The sequence below is a fragment of the Solea senegalensis genome, linkage group LG21 (assembly GCF_019176455.1).
Source record: "Solea senegalensis isolate Sse05_10M linkage group LG21, IFAPA_SoseM_1, whole genome shotgun sequence".
In the NCBI taxonomy this organism is placed as follows: domain Eukaryota; kingdom Metazoa; phylum Chordata; class Actinopteri; order Pleuronectiformes; family Soleidae; genus Solea; species Solea senegalensis.
The window spans coordinates 63288-81335 of NC_058040.1; the positions used below are offsets into that span (position 1 = coordinate 63288).

The 18048-nt window shown below is 40.8% G+C and overlaps 1 protein-coding gene across 2 annotated transcripts in view; it reads left to right on the forward strand.

The window, feature by feature from the left end:
* Positions 1 to 17986, forward strand: part of ctif (CBP80/20-dependent translation initiation factor) — a 41671-nt gene extending 23685 nt beyond the window's left edge. Inside the window, exons 9-14 of one of the 2 annotated variants that reach the window (XM_044012258.1) lie at positions 3506 to 3586; positions 7056 to 7644; positions 8834 to 9133; positions 11160 to 11315; positions 15784 to 15837; positions 16361 to 17986. In XM_044012258.1, coding sequence (XP_043868193.1) covers positions 3506 to 3586; positions 7056 to 7644; positions 8834 to 9133; positions 11160 to 11315; positions 15784 to 15837; positions 16361 to 16582 — 1402 coding nt within the window. In that variant the 3' untranslated portion in view covers positions 16583 to 17986. The remainder of the gene's footprint in view (positions 1 to 3505; positions 3587 to 7055; positions 7645 to 8833; positions 9134 to 11159; positions 11316 to 15783; positions 15838 to 16360) is intronic. The other variant, XM_044012259.1, reaches the window with a different exon arrangement.
* The last annotated feature ends 62 nt before the right edge of the window (positions 17987 to 18048 follow it).

Genomic DNA, 18048 nt, shown 5'->3' on the forward strand with positions numbered 1-18048 from the left:
TTTACATTGAAAGGGTCAAAGTAGCTTTTGTGAATATGTATGTCTGTGTCACACTTACAAATTTAACCTGTTCTTGAACCACAAAAGACTACACTCTGGGACTCCAAGTAAATTAAAAAAGAAATGTTTAGACTTTTGAAATGTTGTTTCACCCTAGTCTGACTTCACTGAAACCATGTCCTTAAAAGAAAAAAAAAATGTCTCTCCCCTCTGATGTCACTGGAAAACTGTTCTTCAGTTGCTAAGAGACAAGCAAAGAGAAAATATTTGGGTTGTATTTGTGGTTAAAGAGGAAATGTTAGCCACACAAAATGGATAAAAGCACTTTCATCCTTGTTTTTAAGTACAGAGAATAATTGGTCCAGTCCAGAGCTATTGTGTCTATGTGTGATGGCTGCAGCGCAGGCCAAGCAAAAGAAAAGAACAAAAATATAACCTTGGGCCAACAGTAATTTTCTTAGATTTGAGTTATTATGAACTGGAAACATTATCAAGAGTCCATCCTGTTTTTGTGTCCCTTTACTTTACAGCTAGTTATTAATGGGATCTAATCTACATCCAAGTAAAATTTGATATTAATCATAGAAATGTGCATTAGCCAATAACACAATAACAATATTAGGTCTTTATTTTATAAATTCTATAAACTAGGAATCAGCAACTTTGGGACAATCAAGAGCCACACACACGTCTGTGGGTACATAACATTGAGCCTCACACAGCATATTAAATCGAACCAAGCTGATCTACATCATTCATAGAATTGAATGATACCAGCATTCATCATTTTATATTGAAGACAACATTCCACTAGGATATAATGTAAATGCAACATTAGTTTTGTATAATTGTGGTCAAGACAGGCCTCACACAAGTTACCAGACACATTTGTACTATAGCAATGATGAAAAATATTGAAGGATGATGGATGAAGCAGAGGATAAGAAGACATGGGCTAACATGGAAAGGGGATGATTACTACAAGTGTGTGAGCGGACTTGCATAAACAAAGCTATGACTGTTCTCACGAAGCTATAATTGTTCTCACAAATCTCATTTCAATAAGCGGCTAAATCATTCATCAGTCTGCTTCGAGGAATCTGTGTGTGAATCTTCGATTTCCTTTTACAGCATGCAACAAAATGACAAAGACTGCAACAGACGGCGGTGACAAGAGTAAAATAGAATTAAACTTTAGTTCGCAAAAAAAGGATTGCCTTTAGTCCATCTGCCAGTTTGTTAAAATATTCACACACCCACTGAGCACTTTATTAAGAGCACCATACTACTAGTAGTCAAGGCTTCACTCTGCTTTGAAAACAGCCTCAGTTGTTCATGGCATAGATTCCACAACATTTTAAATACTGTCCTTGAGGCTGTTGACGCTATTTCATCACATGCCCTGTGCTTTACTGGATTCAGATGCTGTGGAGTATCAAAGAATGTATATGAATTGTAAAAAAACAACAACCCCCAGCTCCATACTGTCCTAACTGATGCTCAGCATGTTTGCTTATCAAACACATTAACATCATATGTTTGTCAGTAAAACATAATAATCCTCTTATGTCGATATTTTCCTGTGTTCACGCCCAAGATAAAAAAGAACCAAAAACAAGAAAATAACTAGTAGTCAAAGGCAACAAATACTTATTGCAGTGAGAACCCACATACATAATGTTTCGATTTTTTGTTATTTAGTTTTGTGGTGTATTTATCGTCAGCGGGGGAAAAAAGTAGTTGCAAGCACAAAGAAATAAAGCATTGAGAGTGAAACTGAGTAAAGGAAAAGTGTAGGCTGGCTGTGGCAGGAAGGAACAGAAAGGGGAGGCAGTGCATGTGTTTCTACTTTAGTAGGCACGTCAAACAGGGCTGAAATTAGTTGTGATTTACTGGAATGTGCTGCTTACTGCGTTCTGCTCCAAAACAAAAAAAAATGGGGGAAAAGAAGGAGCTAATATGCTTTTTATCCATCCCCTTTTAAAAAAGTCATCATTTATTGAAGAAGGTTTACATATGTAGACTTTATTTTATCTGTTTTAACAAGACGAGCACATTTTACACAGAATCTTTTTTTTATTTAATTTGCAATTGAAGGATTATTTTAAGCATGGTCAAGATGACTTCTGCTTTTCATGCGTTTATGCACTCGATTAAGTAGGCACCAAATCAACTCTTTGCATATTAAAATGCCTGCCTTTCCACTGCTCAGTAGTAGAATGGTAACTAAGTGCAGTTGCATAACAGACCGTCACATCAGGAATGCTCTCAAAAACACAAGAACAAATGGTTGCTATAGTTATGCCCGTACAACGAACGCATTACATTTTCAGATTTTCAAAAATACATATTCCATGTACTTCAACTTATAACGCTTATAATACATTTGTTCATCAGTAAATTAATCAATCATGAAGTGTATGGCACAAAAAACAACAACAAAACCACAGTAAAAGAATAAGCTGACCATGTGTTCTCCAACATCAATTGCATACTAGTTTTTGTTTGCGTCTATAACTTTGTCTGAATTCCTACCTATAGTTATTCAAATGTTTTATTTATGAATGCACTTACACAACATACACTGCTGTTCACAGGCTGCATAAACCAATATCAGTTGGTTAAACTTTCCTTCGTATCACATGCAGTTCACTCTCAATATGTATGTGAGCGGAATTACATCTGCGCTGCACTTTTGTTTTATTCATACCAGGTCATGTGTAAGAAATGTGTGCATTTGTTTATGGTTTATATGCATTGTTTATACATCTTGCCCAAGGTGTGCATGTTTTTCTGCACCTACTATGAAGACAGTATTCTGCCTAAACCCTCTGGGCACGATGACTCAAAGTTATTGACTGTAATCTCCAGTTTTATATATGCATGTATACATGTATGCACAAGCATTCACAGTGTTGCTGTGAGTTTTGGTTTTAAATCTTGAAACTTGTAAGGGAAAAAAAATTTGTAGCAACCTGTCTTCACAGTCCATTGAACGAGTCTTTTGTGGCCTATGTGAAGGTTGGGCTGCATTATTGACCGTCAAGCCTGCAGGCTTCTCTTCCCCCCCCGGGCAAATCGATCATCTAGTCTGGGTCAACCTATGGTCCAATGGATCCACGAGTTCTCCATCCCCATATAGGCTCTCCCACAGCATCCGCCATAATTGATCACCAGTATCTCACGCCCCCCATGATCATTTCTCCCAATTCATTTCACCTTTTTAGTGCCTCAAGTAATTCCTGTAATTCTGTGCATGTTCTTTGAATGACATAGTTATGAACCTGTAGTTTTTTGTTTGTTTGTTTCCCTCTTTGCTTATCTGACCCCCTCCCAATATCTTCTATAATATCCTTTCTCTCCTGCAATCTACAAAACAAAATCTTCCCCCTTTCTATAAATTGTTTTGCTACTTCCTCCACTCTTCATCTATCCCTCATCCTCCTCCATCCCTTCATCCTTCCAATGATCTCCACTGTGGCATACCCTCTTCTCCTGCTTGTAGAGCGGTTGATCAGTTCACCCGAGACCAGTTAACCATACTTCTGCCCAGTGGCCCCGGGGGGAAGCGGCAAGTCTCAGCCAGGTTAGTGACAAAATGAGACCCAGAGCACAAAATGGGAACTGAATACATTTTCAGACGTTCAATATACTGTGTCTTACATTTCATTGAGTCTCTTTAATAAAGACTCAAGGACAATACACGCCAACAAAGGCCCCTCCCAATAGTCACCTGCTACGTGTGAACTCCTCAAAGAAGGGATTAGAGAAGCAAGTCCCGGATGCATCACAGACTCCATGTTTCCAGCCAAACAGTGATGGTGAAAACGCCAGCCAGCCAGAGACCAGGACAGAGTCAAGGTGTCAGACAGAAATAACTGAATTATTATCAATTAATTATGGATTATCGGATTCATTTTGATGTCGATTTTGAGTCGTTTCTGTGCCTAAACTTCATTTAGAGACTAGTCAGATGATAGTTCCTCCTGGTGGATGATCGTGTGGCGTGAACTCAGAGCCTCCACTTCACAAGACAGCAATCCACATTGTGGTAACTGCAGCAATAGTATTGACCTTTTTCTAAGTAGAGGGATTACCTGTGAGACACAAATAAAGAATGTGTTTTATTTCCATGAAATGATCTGAAAGATAAAACAAGTGGGTAAAAATAGAGAGGGGGATCAAACAAATTCTGATGCACACTTATCACAACCAAAAAAATTGGTTTCTCATTGGATTGGACAGTTAATCAGGCCAGAGATGATCTGTTTTGGTAACGAGATATTATGAGATGAAATTTCATTACTGGCCCCATCAGTTATCCTTAATGCAAACATCTCACTGGCACTAATGTGACTGATATATGGTCAATCTGAGCAACACTCAGGCGTCTGCAGAGCAGTCATTAAATATGATTAACATTTTATTACTGTCTTACTTTCACCTCTCTGCATCACCAGTAGAGGAGGTCTTATGAGAGCCGATCCTAAACTAACAGCTACTGTAGAGAGCAAATTAATCATCTGATGAGTGAATGTGCCTGTTTCAGGAAGGGGGAGGCAGAGGCAGAGAGAGGGAAAGATATTGTATTCCTACACAGTATCTCAGAGCAGTCTGGGGCTTTGCAAAAGATTATGAAATCCCACTCTCTGCAGTCATATTAATTTAAGTCTCTGAGACTATTTATGTCAGTCACTGTTAAGCTATTAAACCAAAGTCGTGATTAGGTACAACCTTAATAAGCAGCCGTGCAATCTAATGTTATTATAAAAAGTGGGAAAAGAGAAATTGGAGGATGCTGACTAGAGGGTGTAATTTAATTATTTGATGTGTTTTAAAGTACATTCTCACATTAAAAATCATTGAAATGTCAGAAATATCAAAACACCATAAGTTCTACATCTATGTGAGATGCACTTGTTGAAAAACCCAGTACTGGGTGTCAGAGCAGAGCTGCTGAGTTCAGCTGTGTGATTAATAAGTTGCCAGGCGGAGGCAGATCCGACTATGAAAGAGAACATTTTCAAAGTGCTGGAGGCCGACTGTTGAGCACATGAGAGAGTCTTAAGATGAACTGTCTCCCAACCTCCCCAAGAGAGTGAAACAGAGAGGCCGAATGAGACAAAAACCAAAGGAACAACAAAAAAAAGACTAAAAATATACTCTGCTCTTGCCAACACACACACACACTGTTTTTCATAAATTACACAATTTAGTAGAGACGAACAAGATATAAGAATCAGAAATAATGTTATAAATGCAGCATACATTATATACATATACATATATATATACACATACATATATATATATACAATAGCAATTGTGTATTTTCTTAACAGTTTGTCATGTATGAGATGTGACCAAACACATTTTCTCAGAGCCTAATGTAATGACTTAATTAAATATTAATTTTGTGATTTGTGAAGAGGAAAACAGTAACTCCTCAAATTTGATTGAAACATTTAAACAAATCCAATAATTTGAGCACATTAATTTGCTACTTGACGCTGCTCAGAGACACATTTGTGATATTTTCCCTTAATTTGAGGAAAATATATTTACAATATCAATCAATTAAATAACGCTAAATCACCATGTAAATCCTGTCTTTACCCACTGCCTATTACAGAATTATACGATACATAGTGGATCGTCAGCTACTAGATTTATTTACTGGTTTATCGCAGTTATTGTAACCACCTCTCACACTCAATGACTGTAATGTTTGTAATCATTTCTTTTCTATTATATATTCTTCTACAATGGTTAGTTTGTTAGTGCAATTGAATGGATTTTCTCTGCCTGTATTCACACTGTAGTCTGCCTAAATTTCATCTTAATTTGTTCGATTGATGCCCAAAACAAATTTCCAGTGTTTGGTTTGTTTTTTTTGATGGGCTATTTGAATGTGTTTGAAACTTAAAAATCCAATTCATGAAAGTTTGCTGAAGTACAAGAAAAGGGTTTGCAAGGAATGGTGTTCTTAGCTTGTCAGTCAAACCTCCCATGTTTCCAGGAACCTGGCATGTCAGATTTTGCCTTGCTTTTGTTTCTCTTATTGTTTTCTTTATGAATCTCTGGAAACATAGTTATTACTTACCAAAAACATGTATGTTACTTTATATGTGTTTATGTGTAAATGCATTAGGTCTTGGAAGAACTGCAACAATTACTTGGATTCAGTTGAATTTTCTACCATTTTCAATCATAAGGGCTGGACTGTTCAGATATTGATGGTTTGAATGTGATAATAGAAAGTCTTAGATCATTAGATTTGTTGTTTTAGCAATGCTTAAATTACGATACTTCTCAATCACTTTGTTGGAGTTTTAAAACAACATATTTTTCAAGAAGAAAAAAAACAACCTTCACAGGTTTAGATATCTGTTGTGCATTACATACACATGTTGTCGGAGATAAATATAAGACCACCTTTCAGTTACATCATTCCAATCCAAATGCCAATGATCACAGAATTTGACAAGATATAAAAAACAACAAAACTGGCAGTGGTGGTCTCACCTTTGCACAGTATTGTATACACAGTCTGCAAAGTGTCAAGATTTAAAAAGCAGTTATAGGGTCCATTTTATTTGAACAAATGGTGAGCAAGTTGCTGCTTGTTGAGTTTGTGCAGAGGCAGATAATAGGTTGAGTTCTCGGTGTCAGGGTGACTAATCCACTGGACCATATGTCAGCGGCTTGTCCAGCCCAGAGCCAGTGCAGTGAAAGACAGAGCTATGCAGGACAGGAAAACAAAGGCACACTGGCTACATCTACATGTAAGCAGGCATTGAGCTTTTGAATATTGTATCAATAGATAATAGGTTACTGTTTGTTTATGGGTGAGAATTCTGACAATACAGAACACTACTGGTTAGTCTATGACAAAATATGCAATTGAAGATCATTTTCACACAAGTCCAAGTGACGTTTAGGACAGACAGAGGGGCTGGTAATAGGTTTGAGGCCATCATGGTGCCAGTGTGATATGGAGTGCTCAGAGTGAAGCAGAGCAGTGAAGCTAACTGTGAAAACTGCTCTTATTCCAGGAGACAGCAGCGGCCTCAGGGAGGAGGAGGTGGAGGAGGAGGAGGAGGGAAGAACCAGCCTCAGCAGATTCAGCAACAGTCACTACAGCATCAAAGGGATCAAATCCAGCAGCAGCAGCAGCAGCAGCAGAACATAACAGAAGTGGGAGATCACAGAAACAATAGTGCTGACCGACCGCCTCGCCAGTACCAAGGAGGACATGGGCAGCGCCAAGGAGGAGCCCCACACTATGGATACAGCCAGAATCGGCGTTGGCACCACAATCAGAAAGGTCAGGGTATCGGACAGACAAACACTACAGGTGATAAAGGTGCACCCCCGAGAACAACCAAAGACAAAGAGACTGAGAATGTAAAAACGGGTGATGAGCACATCAGACCGCCTCAAGACTGCAGCTCTAAGAGTCCAGATGAATCACCCAAATCTGAGTCAACACCCGTCACAAATACTTTCACAGATCTGCCCGTAAATAAGGAATCTCCCAACCCAGCAGTAGGCGGAAAGGCAAGCGAGGGCCAAATGAAGCAGCCCCAAGTCAGCTTGCTGCAATCGTCAAAGGAGAGGCTGAGGCGGAGACTAAAGGACAAGGTACTGAAAAGCTGCTTAGTGCCTGTCAGTCAGTATTAAAGCAATCAAGACTACCGTGTGTCCACATGTATCGCCATTTCATCTTTTAATCACTTTAATTATGTTTGCGCGCACACACACACACACATCCTGTCATTAATATGTAAAAAGGCACTCTTCTCCCACTGTGTTGCTTTAGTTATTTATCTCCTTGGTCATTTAGCTTTTAGATTGATTCTTACTCAGATTGACAGGGAGGGCAGTACACTTTCACACTGAAGAGGTGAACCAACTAATTAGCATTAAGCATCAACAGTGTGTGAAATTTCTAAACTCTTCAGCTAAATTGGTTTTTCATTACCATCCTTTGTGTCTTTATATTATGGTTACAGACAAGCAGATTACTCAGCCCAAAAGAGCACATCAGAAGCTACTGACTGGGATTCCTTTCATGCTTATTACTGACTGTGGAGTAGCTTAATTAAATATAAAAATAATAAAAAAAAAATTGGTATGTATGAAGTCATAATTGGACACGTTTTTAAGTATTTTGCCTCTTTACAACCAAAAAATTACCCTATGACAAAAGTTTAGATTTTTTATCGGAACACATCCAGAAAGTATGGGAAACATGTATGCAGTTTTTCAGAAATAACTGCTTCTACAGGTTAAAGTGTCAAGTATTTAGTGTGACATACCTTTACACTTGAACAACATCATGACCCTGGCTCTCTTAAACCTGGAGTGGAACCTAATTAATGTTTCTGTTGTTTGTGCTACTATTTCACGTCGACAAAAAGGTCTATTACACCAGGTTTATTCAAGACATGCTTGAGCATGTTATATGAGTTAAACTGAAAGTTTTCTAATATGAGACCAACTTCCAACCCAAATGCCAATCAGAGTTTGACAAATATAAAAACCACAAAGCTGGTGGTGCTGTAGTCCCTCCATTTTCTGTGAGTCAAAGGTCACCTTAGCTAACACTGGCCACAATTTTACCACAAACTAACCAGATCATAAGGTCTTTGCATTTGGTAGCTGCTTATGAATATCTTAGTACCTTTACCACCTATGAAATTATGTTTGACGAATGTGATTACACGTTCATTTTGTCTTTCCAAACTTGGTAAAAGTGAGTGGTGTATCACCACAGTTCACCTGTCACTCATCACACAATCTCATCACACAATCTCCTCTCCTGCCCCAGGAAGAGGCACGTGTCGAGGCGTCGGGCCCTGGGTCACAGAACATGGACCGACTGGTTGACCTTCTCAACAGCATGAGGAGCAACAGCAGCGGCGTGGAGCAGCAGCTCACCTCTTTCATGGAGGAAGCACAGTGCTCGGCACGGTCTGAGGAGTGTCTGACTCAGGTGGTGGGCACAATCTATTCCAAGGCTGTGTCGGACAGAAGCTTCGCTGCCACAGCAGCAAAGCTCTGTGACAAGATGGCGCTGTTCATGGTGGAGGGGACCAAGTTCAGATCGCTGCTACTCAACATGCTGCAGGTGAGAACACTTGGTAGTTGTTAGTGCAACAGTGAGAAGATCTCTCTGCTGCTTTAGTCGTTTCCCCTTCAGTGTTTTCTTTTGCCAGGATTTCATTTAAACAATCTCATTAATTTCATGTACTTTTTATTACATGCTAGTTATTGATTGACTACATTTAATGGACTACGTGGGTGCTAACTAGCAATTGTGCTTATCTTTTTTAAAGAGATGAAATACAGATGTTCCCCCCCGTGGAGCTTCCACCTACATACCTATGCATTATTGAAACGGGTGGGGGACTGTAGGGTTCACACATTTCTAACATTTCAAGTCTTGTTTAATTTCACACGGAATAAAATTGAATATGTTTCACAATTTTGCCTGCCAAAGAATTTAAGTATGATGGAAAACCTGGAAGAACAAAATGGCCTGTTTATTATATTGCTTGAAGAATATTATTTATAATAATAGTAAGTTTATAAGTTATAAGTAATAAATAATAATAAGTCGACTGTTCCTGTTTTAGAACCAACAGACTGTACTGTATAGCACTGTTCCAGTCCTCTCAACTGTGAGACATTCCACTGCTGCTCTCCATATATGTATCTCTCATGAGCTTTCTATTTCCCCATGCTCCTCCAGGACGACATGGGCCAAGGCTTTGCTTCATCTCCCTGCACAGCTTTTCTTCTCCCCCTCTCCCCTAACCACCCCCTTTAACCCCTCACTCCATCCTGAGAAGCAAACAACTACAGCAGAGTAACGGACAGGCATTCAAACCCCACCTGCTGCCTTGTTAATCTTCTCCTTTCTCACTCCTCGTTCTTTCTTTCTTTCTCAGATGCTTTTCTTTACTACACTTTTCCTTTTTGTTCTCCCTTCTGTTTTCTTCTTTTTTTAGATTGTTATCCCACACGCAGCAGTAGTGATTCCCACCTTAATCGTCTATCTCTACTCCCCACCCATACCTAATATTTATCCCCCCATCATCACAGCTGCATGGGCCCTGTTGTTATTTTTCCCCACTTTCATCCCCAGCCGACATGGACCCCCTCCTTGTCTTTGACATTTTGGCTTTTTTTCTTTTAAAACATTTCAAATGTCAAAAGTGGGCTCATGAAGGCTGTCATTAATGATGTTGCTTCCAGACTTCTGGAACTCAATATGGGGGGTAATTAGTGTGTGACCGCTTTATTTGTTAAAAGACAGATGCCAGGAATTGTTGTTGATTTAATTAAACATAGCCAGAGTGTTACCTGTGAAAGATAAAGAGTGGCCTTTCTTCACAATTTCTTTTTCTTGCCTCGCCTCACCTCATCTTTGCTCTTGCTAATACTTCAGTCACCCTTGTTCGTTCCTTTGCCTTGTGTCTATTCCCAAGCTTTTGCTGGCTTGTCATTCAAGTGTCAAATACCATGGTGATGTCCTTGGAGGTGCATGACAAGTGTGCCTTGTTGTCTCTGAGTGTGTGTGGAATGTTTGTTTTTGATGGTGTCAGTGAAGTTTCTGTTGGATCTGTCCTAGGCTGCATATATTTGTGCATATCTGTGTACATGTAGGCCTCACCGCAGAGTTGTCTGTGCAAACAGTAGCTGTTCATGTTTTCCATCCATGATAAGCTAGTGCACTCCTAAAAAACACCCCCACTGAGTTGCTCGGACTGCTAATAAAGCTTCAGTTTAACCTGCTGTGTAACACAAGTGCACATTAAGCATTAACCCATATTAACCCCAGTACTTCTACAGCTCTGAAACAGTTCAATACCCTTCACTTTCAAACCAGATTAGCATATTCTCCTCTTCTTTGGCAGATAAAAGACATTTATAAATATGTAAAATGTGTTGTTCATCTGCTTTTTAGCTGTAAGTGCTTTAATCTGGTAGGTTAATACATGTGCCACCTACAAAATCTCCCCATCAAACCCTTAAATATCCACCTACCCACCACCTACTTAAAACTCATTTGAAAAGCCAGTGTTTCAGTGTATTGTACAAACTAAACCTTTCTGTCTGTCTATCTTTTCCTCCACCCTCCACACACACAGAGAGATTTCTCCCATCGTGAGGAGCTCCAGCAGTCAGACGTGGAGAGGTGGTTAGGTTTCATCACCTTTTTGTGTGAGGTGTTTGGCATCATGAGGAGCAGCTCCGGAGAGCCGTTCAGGGTGCTTGTGTGTCCCATCTACACTTGCCTACGAGAGGTCCGTATCCAGATTTATACTTTTTTGATCAATATGTCTGTCAATAACCAGTCAATCACACTCATCCATTTGTCCACTGATAAGAGGAAAGCATCAAACGGCGTCTTTACGTCTTGTCTTGCCTTTTCTGATCGATGCATGCTGCAAGCCAGCTTCCTGTTTTTGGCCAGACCTATTCTAGAGTCTAGACACCACAGTGGGGTTTGGTTAGTCAGGACGTTCTTAGTTCCAGGAAAATACGTGACCCCCACATCATTTCCCATCAGCCGGTCATGCTGTTTTACACACGCCATGGAAACCATGCAAGATAGCCACAGCGGACACACCGCAATACAGAAGTGGTAAATAACACTTGGATTATTGAAAGGGGAAGTGACAGCCAGAGGAAGTGGAGGAGACAGTGATCAGGTTGACAGCAAGTTGGCAGGGAGTTTGTTCACAGCAAGTACGCAGGGAGTTTGCTCACAGCAAGACAGGTAGACGAGAAATGAGCAGGTGAAAATCATTTTAATGTGTACTTTGAGCAAAAGAGAAAAAAAAAATAATAATGGTAGGTTTGAGGCACGTGCGAGGTACATTTACTGTCCATGTCCACACCTTTGTCAGTCTGGCACTCGGCACACACCCTGTGTCTCGATAACAAACAAACACAATCGCACACAACTAATTCCATCCACACCCTGTCTGAGTGTATGCCCAGGGCACTATCTCAGCTTGTTAGAAGGCTGGGCGACATGACCAAGGGTGTGGAATAACCAGTCACAAGTACACACAAACACACCTACATAATCCAGCATCGGCAGTTTCATGTGAAGCATTATGATGCTCGAGGTCATAACACACCTGTAAACCATTTCAAAAATATTTATATAATTACACAAAAGGAGGAAAGATGAGAGAGTTAGAGTGTTTGTTTTCGGTTCCACATGCTTGTTCAACAGTGTCTTTTTTTTTTTTTCCTAGAGCCATTGTTCCTGATTTTTGTCCATCTGCTGTGTTGATTATCCTGCTGTAAGATGTGATTGACAGCTACAAGCTATGCTCTATTGTCAGTGCTGCACTGTGTGTTTGCATATGCAAGCATATGTGCATGCATGTGTGGGTATAGCTGTACATTTAAGTAGCAAGTGAAGTGTGTTAGGAATCATGCCTGTGTTCACTCGGCAGCTGTGTGTGCAGACCGAGTTAACGGGCTGCGATTTCATCCATTCGTGACTGTCAGGCTGTTACATTCACAGTCTATTGATAGTGGAACCATCTCCTCACAACCCTGTGGTGTTTATGTACCACAATCTACATAGAAAGGCAGTTTGTCAGATAATAACATCGTTACATCTGCATCGAAGGCTGGATTTTGGTGCTAATAAGGTAGTGGAGTTTCGGAGGCTGTGTCCATTTCTGTACTGTCATCTGTCAAAAAAGCAGCTGTTAAGTGTAAAATGAACTCAAGTTTATTTCTTACAGCACCACTGTCTGTGTGATTGAAGGTGTCGTGAAAGTGATGTCAGAAGATAAAACTCAAAAGGTGCCTCTGTTGGGAGAAGTAGAAAAGATAGATGTTTACAATTGACTTGTATTTCCACTTCTGATATTTGTACATCATGTTACTGTTACTGGTAATAATACTGGTCTACTATCTGCTCTAATGCTATCATTTGACCTAATTTTGAAAAGAAGAATTAAAAAATATATATATTCTTTCCCAAATCAAATTTCCAGCCTCGCTGTTGAGGGCCTATCTATGCAAAGGCTGTGAATCAAGTTTTCCTTTGTATGCATGATTGTTGGGCTTGCAACTGTTACAGCACGTTGCCATGGTTACATAGGTTAAGAAACTTGGTGGTGAACGTCTAAATTTAGCAATGAGCCAAACAATGCCAAGCAGATGAAATTCAACTACTCTCTCCGAGTAGTCTGAAGTTATTTTACCCAGATCATGGTATAGAAATATGTGAAACACAGTCTGTGCTATAGTCCGGGGACATAAGGGAGGGAGTTGTAAACAGAGCACTAAATTAACTTTCAATAACATGAAACTGTATTATGTTGAAGCAAATGACCTGTAGGCTATGTGGTAAACTGAGGACCTGATCAGGATATTGGTTTGCAGTTGCACACTGCAGACAGGCTGCTTTTACACCGTCTGGTGGTGACATCAGTAGCTATTTATACTGTGTCTTGGTGTCCCTGTATGAAAAAGAGCAAGAACGCTCACACTTAAAGACCCCCAACTCAGAATACTTATTAAGACAAAGATTATTAGCTGAGCATCACCTGTATATTTGCTATTTGATTTTCCAAGTATTAAGCAGCTCTTAGAATGTATTATAGTTTTTTGTGGTATCAAGTACAGCACTTACGCAGCAGAAATAAAGTAATTCTAATGTAACAGAAGTCCTAGACCTGCTGTTGCTATGCAACAATATCCAATCCATGCAAATTTGAAGCAGTTGTAATTTTGATGAATGAGTGCTTTTATGTCCTTTCTGTTTTAGTTAACAGTCTGATGACAGGTTTCAACATTAAAGTACAACTGAGACACAGACAAAGCCTCAGCAGAAAAATGCAAATAAATTAGGTTGGGTTTTTGTTTGAAATTGACTTAACTGGGTAACTTGAGTTGACTTTGTCACGTTGGGCGCATTTCTTCCCATCATTGCTTACTAGAGGATCACAGCTGCCCTAGTTTTTCTTGCTTTTTATGTTCCGTGATCAAGTGGATGAAAGTACTATCACTGGAAATGACAAAGAATCCCAAGGTTTGCCGGTACAATGCATTTGTTTCTAAATGATGTAACAAACTAGACCGTTTTCAGCTTCAGCAGAAAGAACGTGTGTTAAACTGTCTCCCCGAAAAACAGCTTCTACCACAGATCTTTCTTTTCTACTTACAAAATGAGAGTCGCGAGATAGACGCGTTGAAGGAAGAGCCATCGCAATGGATAGAGAACTGGTGCCAACCAGTTATGGAGTATAGATCAGACCATTTTTGTTCATACATCGAGCAAAACTTCACCCTCCGCTCCCCAGAGAACTCATTATGAGCTAATCACGCTCGTCGCTCAGCTCTCTTACTCCGAGAGCGACGAGACTCGTGTTCCTACATCAAACAGCCACACTGTCACCACACCCGTCCAAGCATACTGAGTAGCTGGCGTCTGCGTGACTGCTGGGCCTGGATGATAGGTGCACCACCATTAAGCGTACACTGTGGATGTAAGAGGCTGAGGATCATCAGATGATGGTCGTTTCCATGGCAGGGTTGTTTTTTTTTTTACACCATGAATGTTAGAACTGAGCACAGATTTTACTGGCTCTGGGTTTAAGTGATAATGAAGTGACCTTTTTTCATGCTGTCGTTTCATTCCGTATTTAAAATATCTGAAGAAATTAAAAGTTCCAGTAGGTTTTTTTTAGTAAAACATCTGATTTTAAGTTGCATATAGTATATACAGTTCCTCTACTTTCTGGTTGTATTCTAATGACGTTGCTAAAACCATCAATTGAAGTCACTACAATCTCGGCTCCTAACCTGGTTTCTTTCCTATTTACAGCACGCTCTCACTCAATACTTGCACAACTATGCACATGTAACCTGCATTTATACCTTATTTTACTCATTGTGTAGTGGGTCTGCACTTCTAAGGCCTAATTAGAGCCATCAAAACAACCTCCCCCATCCTCCCATAGTATTTCCTCTCCTCCTTCAGGTTAATCAAAGTACCACTTTAAGTAAAGTGCACTCTGAGCTGCAGAAGAAGTGTTTAATGTATAATCATACAGTTAATGTCTGTAGTTTAACATGGCACACAGTCTCCGCGTTGTTTGAAAGTGGCAGTTGTTTGCCCATCTGTGCATGGAGGAGAAGCCAGCAAGCATGTTTACCACCTTGTACCACCAACGCTTGTTTTTGTTTACACCGTTTGTGTGTGTGTGTGAGAGAATATATAGAGTGCATAAAGCAAGCATTGATGTGTGATGATCAGCAGCCTTGGCAGGATCAGAGCAGCGTATGTCGTCTTCCAAGAGTCAAAATGTTGACGCAGGAAATGTTTACTGTCGAGATCAGATCTTTGTTTTGTTTTCTGTGTGCATTTACTTCCTCTTCAGGACCTTTTCTGGCAAGAACACCGTCCTTGTCAGGACCAGTAGTCCTCGTGGAGACCAAAATCCTAATCCTAATGAGGCAGAACCTCATTGTGGAGGAATGTGTTGTGTTTGTGGCTATGATATGAATTGTGTTTTAGTTAAGGTTAGGACATGGTGCTTTGTTTGCCAATCAGAGGATTAAAAGGAAAGCTGCGCAAACCTGTGTGTGTGTGAATGTGAACTGATTAATGCAAACAAGCGTTAGCTCCCCGGTATGTCTTATATCCAATTGTACATCAGCAAGCCCCGTTAGGTTCTGCTCTCTTGTTACTACATTGAATGGAATTTTCTCATTTTCTATTTGTCTTGTCTCTGGTAGCTGTTGGAGTCCACAGACATAAAAGAAGATGCAGTCCTCTGTTGCTCCATGGAGGTATGACCCCCACCACACACACACTTTAAAGCATACATTGTATATAAAGATGGTCAGCATGTTTCCACTTCATCTTCACTTTCTAACAGTGGACTAAATCAAAGGTGAAATAATCCCGATGTTACTGCTGCACAGTAGTAAATTTAAAAGTCACATTTGCATGTTGACTTTATTTTGGTTCATGTCCTGTCCACTGACATGGAGGAGGTGGCATTTATGACCTAAACTGCAGTGGACCAACAAAGGTTTAGACTGTATCCAGTTTTATACAGAGTTATTGATACATTGAACCTTGGTCATTACATTAGAACAGAAACAGTTTCCACAACCTTTGCATCCTTGACTCTTTACCAGCAGGCCCTCACACGTAAAGCTCTATGACCAGAGGGTGTGAGATCCTCTGCTGTGTGACTGTATCCACAGTATCAAGGTTTTGTTTTGTTGTTGGTGTGGAACCCACACAGTTTCTCTGACCTGCTGCCTCCTCACTTCTACCTTCCTTCCTCCCTTCTCTCTCCACCAGTTGCAGAGCACTGGGCGTCTCTTGGAAGAGCAGCTCCCGGAGATGATGACAGAGCTGCTCGCGGCCGTCAGGGACAAGATGCTTAGTCCGGCTGAATCCCAGCTGACCCGCTCTCTCCTCATGGAGGTCATAGAGCTACATGCACATCACTGGAGCCCCCTGGAGGCTCTCACCACCCAGTACTACAACCGTACCATCCAAAAGCTTACCACCACTGCCTAGGTGCCAGCTATCCCGGGAGGAGAAGAGACATTTTCTAGTTGTGCAACAATCTATTCCTCTTGTTTTACCACAAAACAGCCTCCGTCTGGCTGTGGTTATTGGAAGTAACTGTACAATTTGATCATTTCTCCAACATCGGCAAACACTGCCACAAACAAAGGACACATCAGCCGCCACACAGTTAGTCTAGTTATTGTGGTTAGTCTGTCTGACACAGATTTGAGAAAATACGACGAAACACTAGGAACTAGGAAATAGATTGCCACTAGGGCTGTGGGGGGGGGGTCGCCTGTGTGGCTGTTCAGGGTCAAAGGAGGGAACAGGCAAGAGAGGGGAGGAGAGGGCAGCAGTCTGTCCACAGGGAATGGACGATTCTGTACCCAAAGATGAATGGAGTGAGGGAGGGAGGATGGTGGTCTGCGTAGATGCTGCGTGTTCATTTGCACCACCACCCTTTCAGTTCCTCCGTCTCTTTCTCCTTCCCCCACCTCTGTCTCTCCATCAGCCCCTGGGGTCTGTGTGGCTGATAAAAGAGGAGGAGGCAGGGAATAGACACGGTGCTGTCTGTCTGGACTGTCTGCCGCGTCAGGCCAGGAAAGCAGGTCAAAGGGTCTCGGTGTGGAGCTCCCCAGATCCCACAGCTCCCCCCACCACCACCTTTGTCTCCTCAGGTCCCCTTCCACTACAACCCCCCAGCAGGAAGCCTTTTTGTGGGGATGAAACAGTGGGGGCCGGCTGGGCTGGGCTGAGGATAAGGATCAGGCTGGCCCGCGTAGAGTGGCAGATGGCTGCTTGAGCTCTTGTGAGACGACACACTCCTGCCACACTCCCCCAGCTCCTGCCTCATGAGTCTGGCTCACTGATACCAGCAGAGGCAGCAGAAGTTTAAGGGGGGGAGAAATTATCAGACACCACTCTCTGATATTTGTTTTCTTTTGTTTTTGTCCAACAGGGGAATGTCTCTCCTCCTCCATTAAGATGTGCATGTCCATGCTTTGTTAACCACATCATTGATATATTATTGCTATATTTTTTAATCTTGCATTGTTTTTATTGTCTTTTCATTTTGAAGTCTTGTTTTTATGATAAAAGAATATATATATGAGTTATAGCAGTAGGCCTTATTGCACAGGTTTGATTTGTTTTGCACTGTTTGGAGGCAATTTGCTTTAAAAAAAAATCAACATAAGCAAAAGTTTCTATTTGAATCAGTGCTTATGGTATTATATAAGGACAAATCTCAGTGAGAGGAGATGGCTTAGCATAGCGAGGGATTGTAGGATGTTTTAATGGACTAGTGGCCTTGTCAATTATCCATTTTTATAGGAGCTCTCTTGATTTGTGGCAGCAGGGAGCATGCTGAGGACTTAACGGTTGGACTTACTTTGTTCTGTCGCTCAAGACTTGATGTGACGGCAAAAAAAAAAGAAAAAAAGAGCATGGCACACAGATGGAGAAACCGAAGT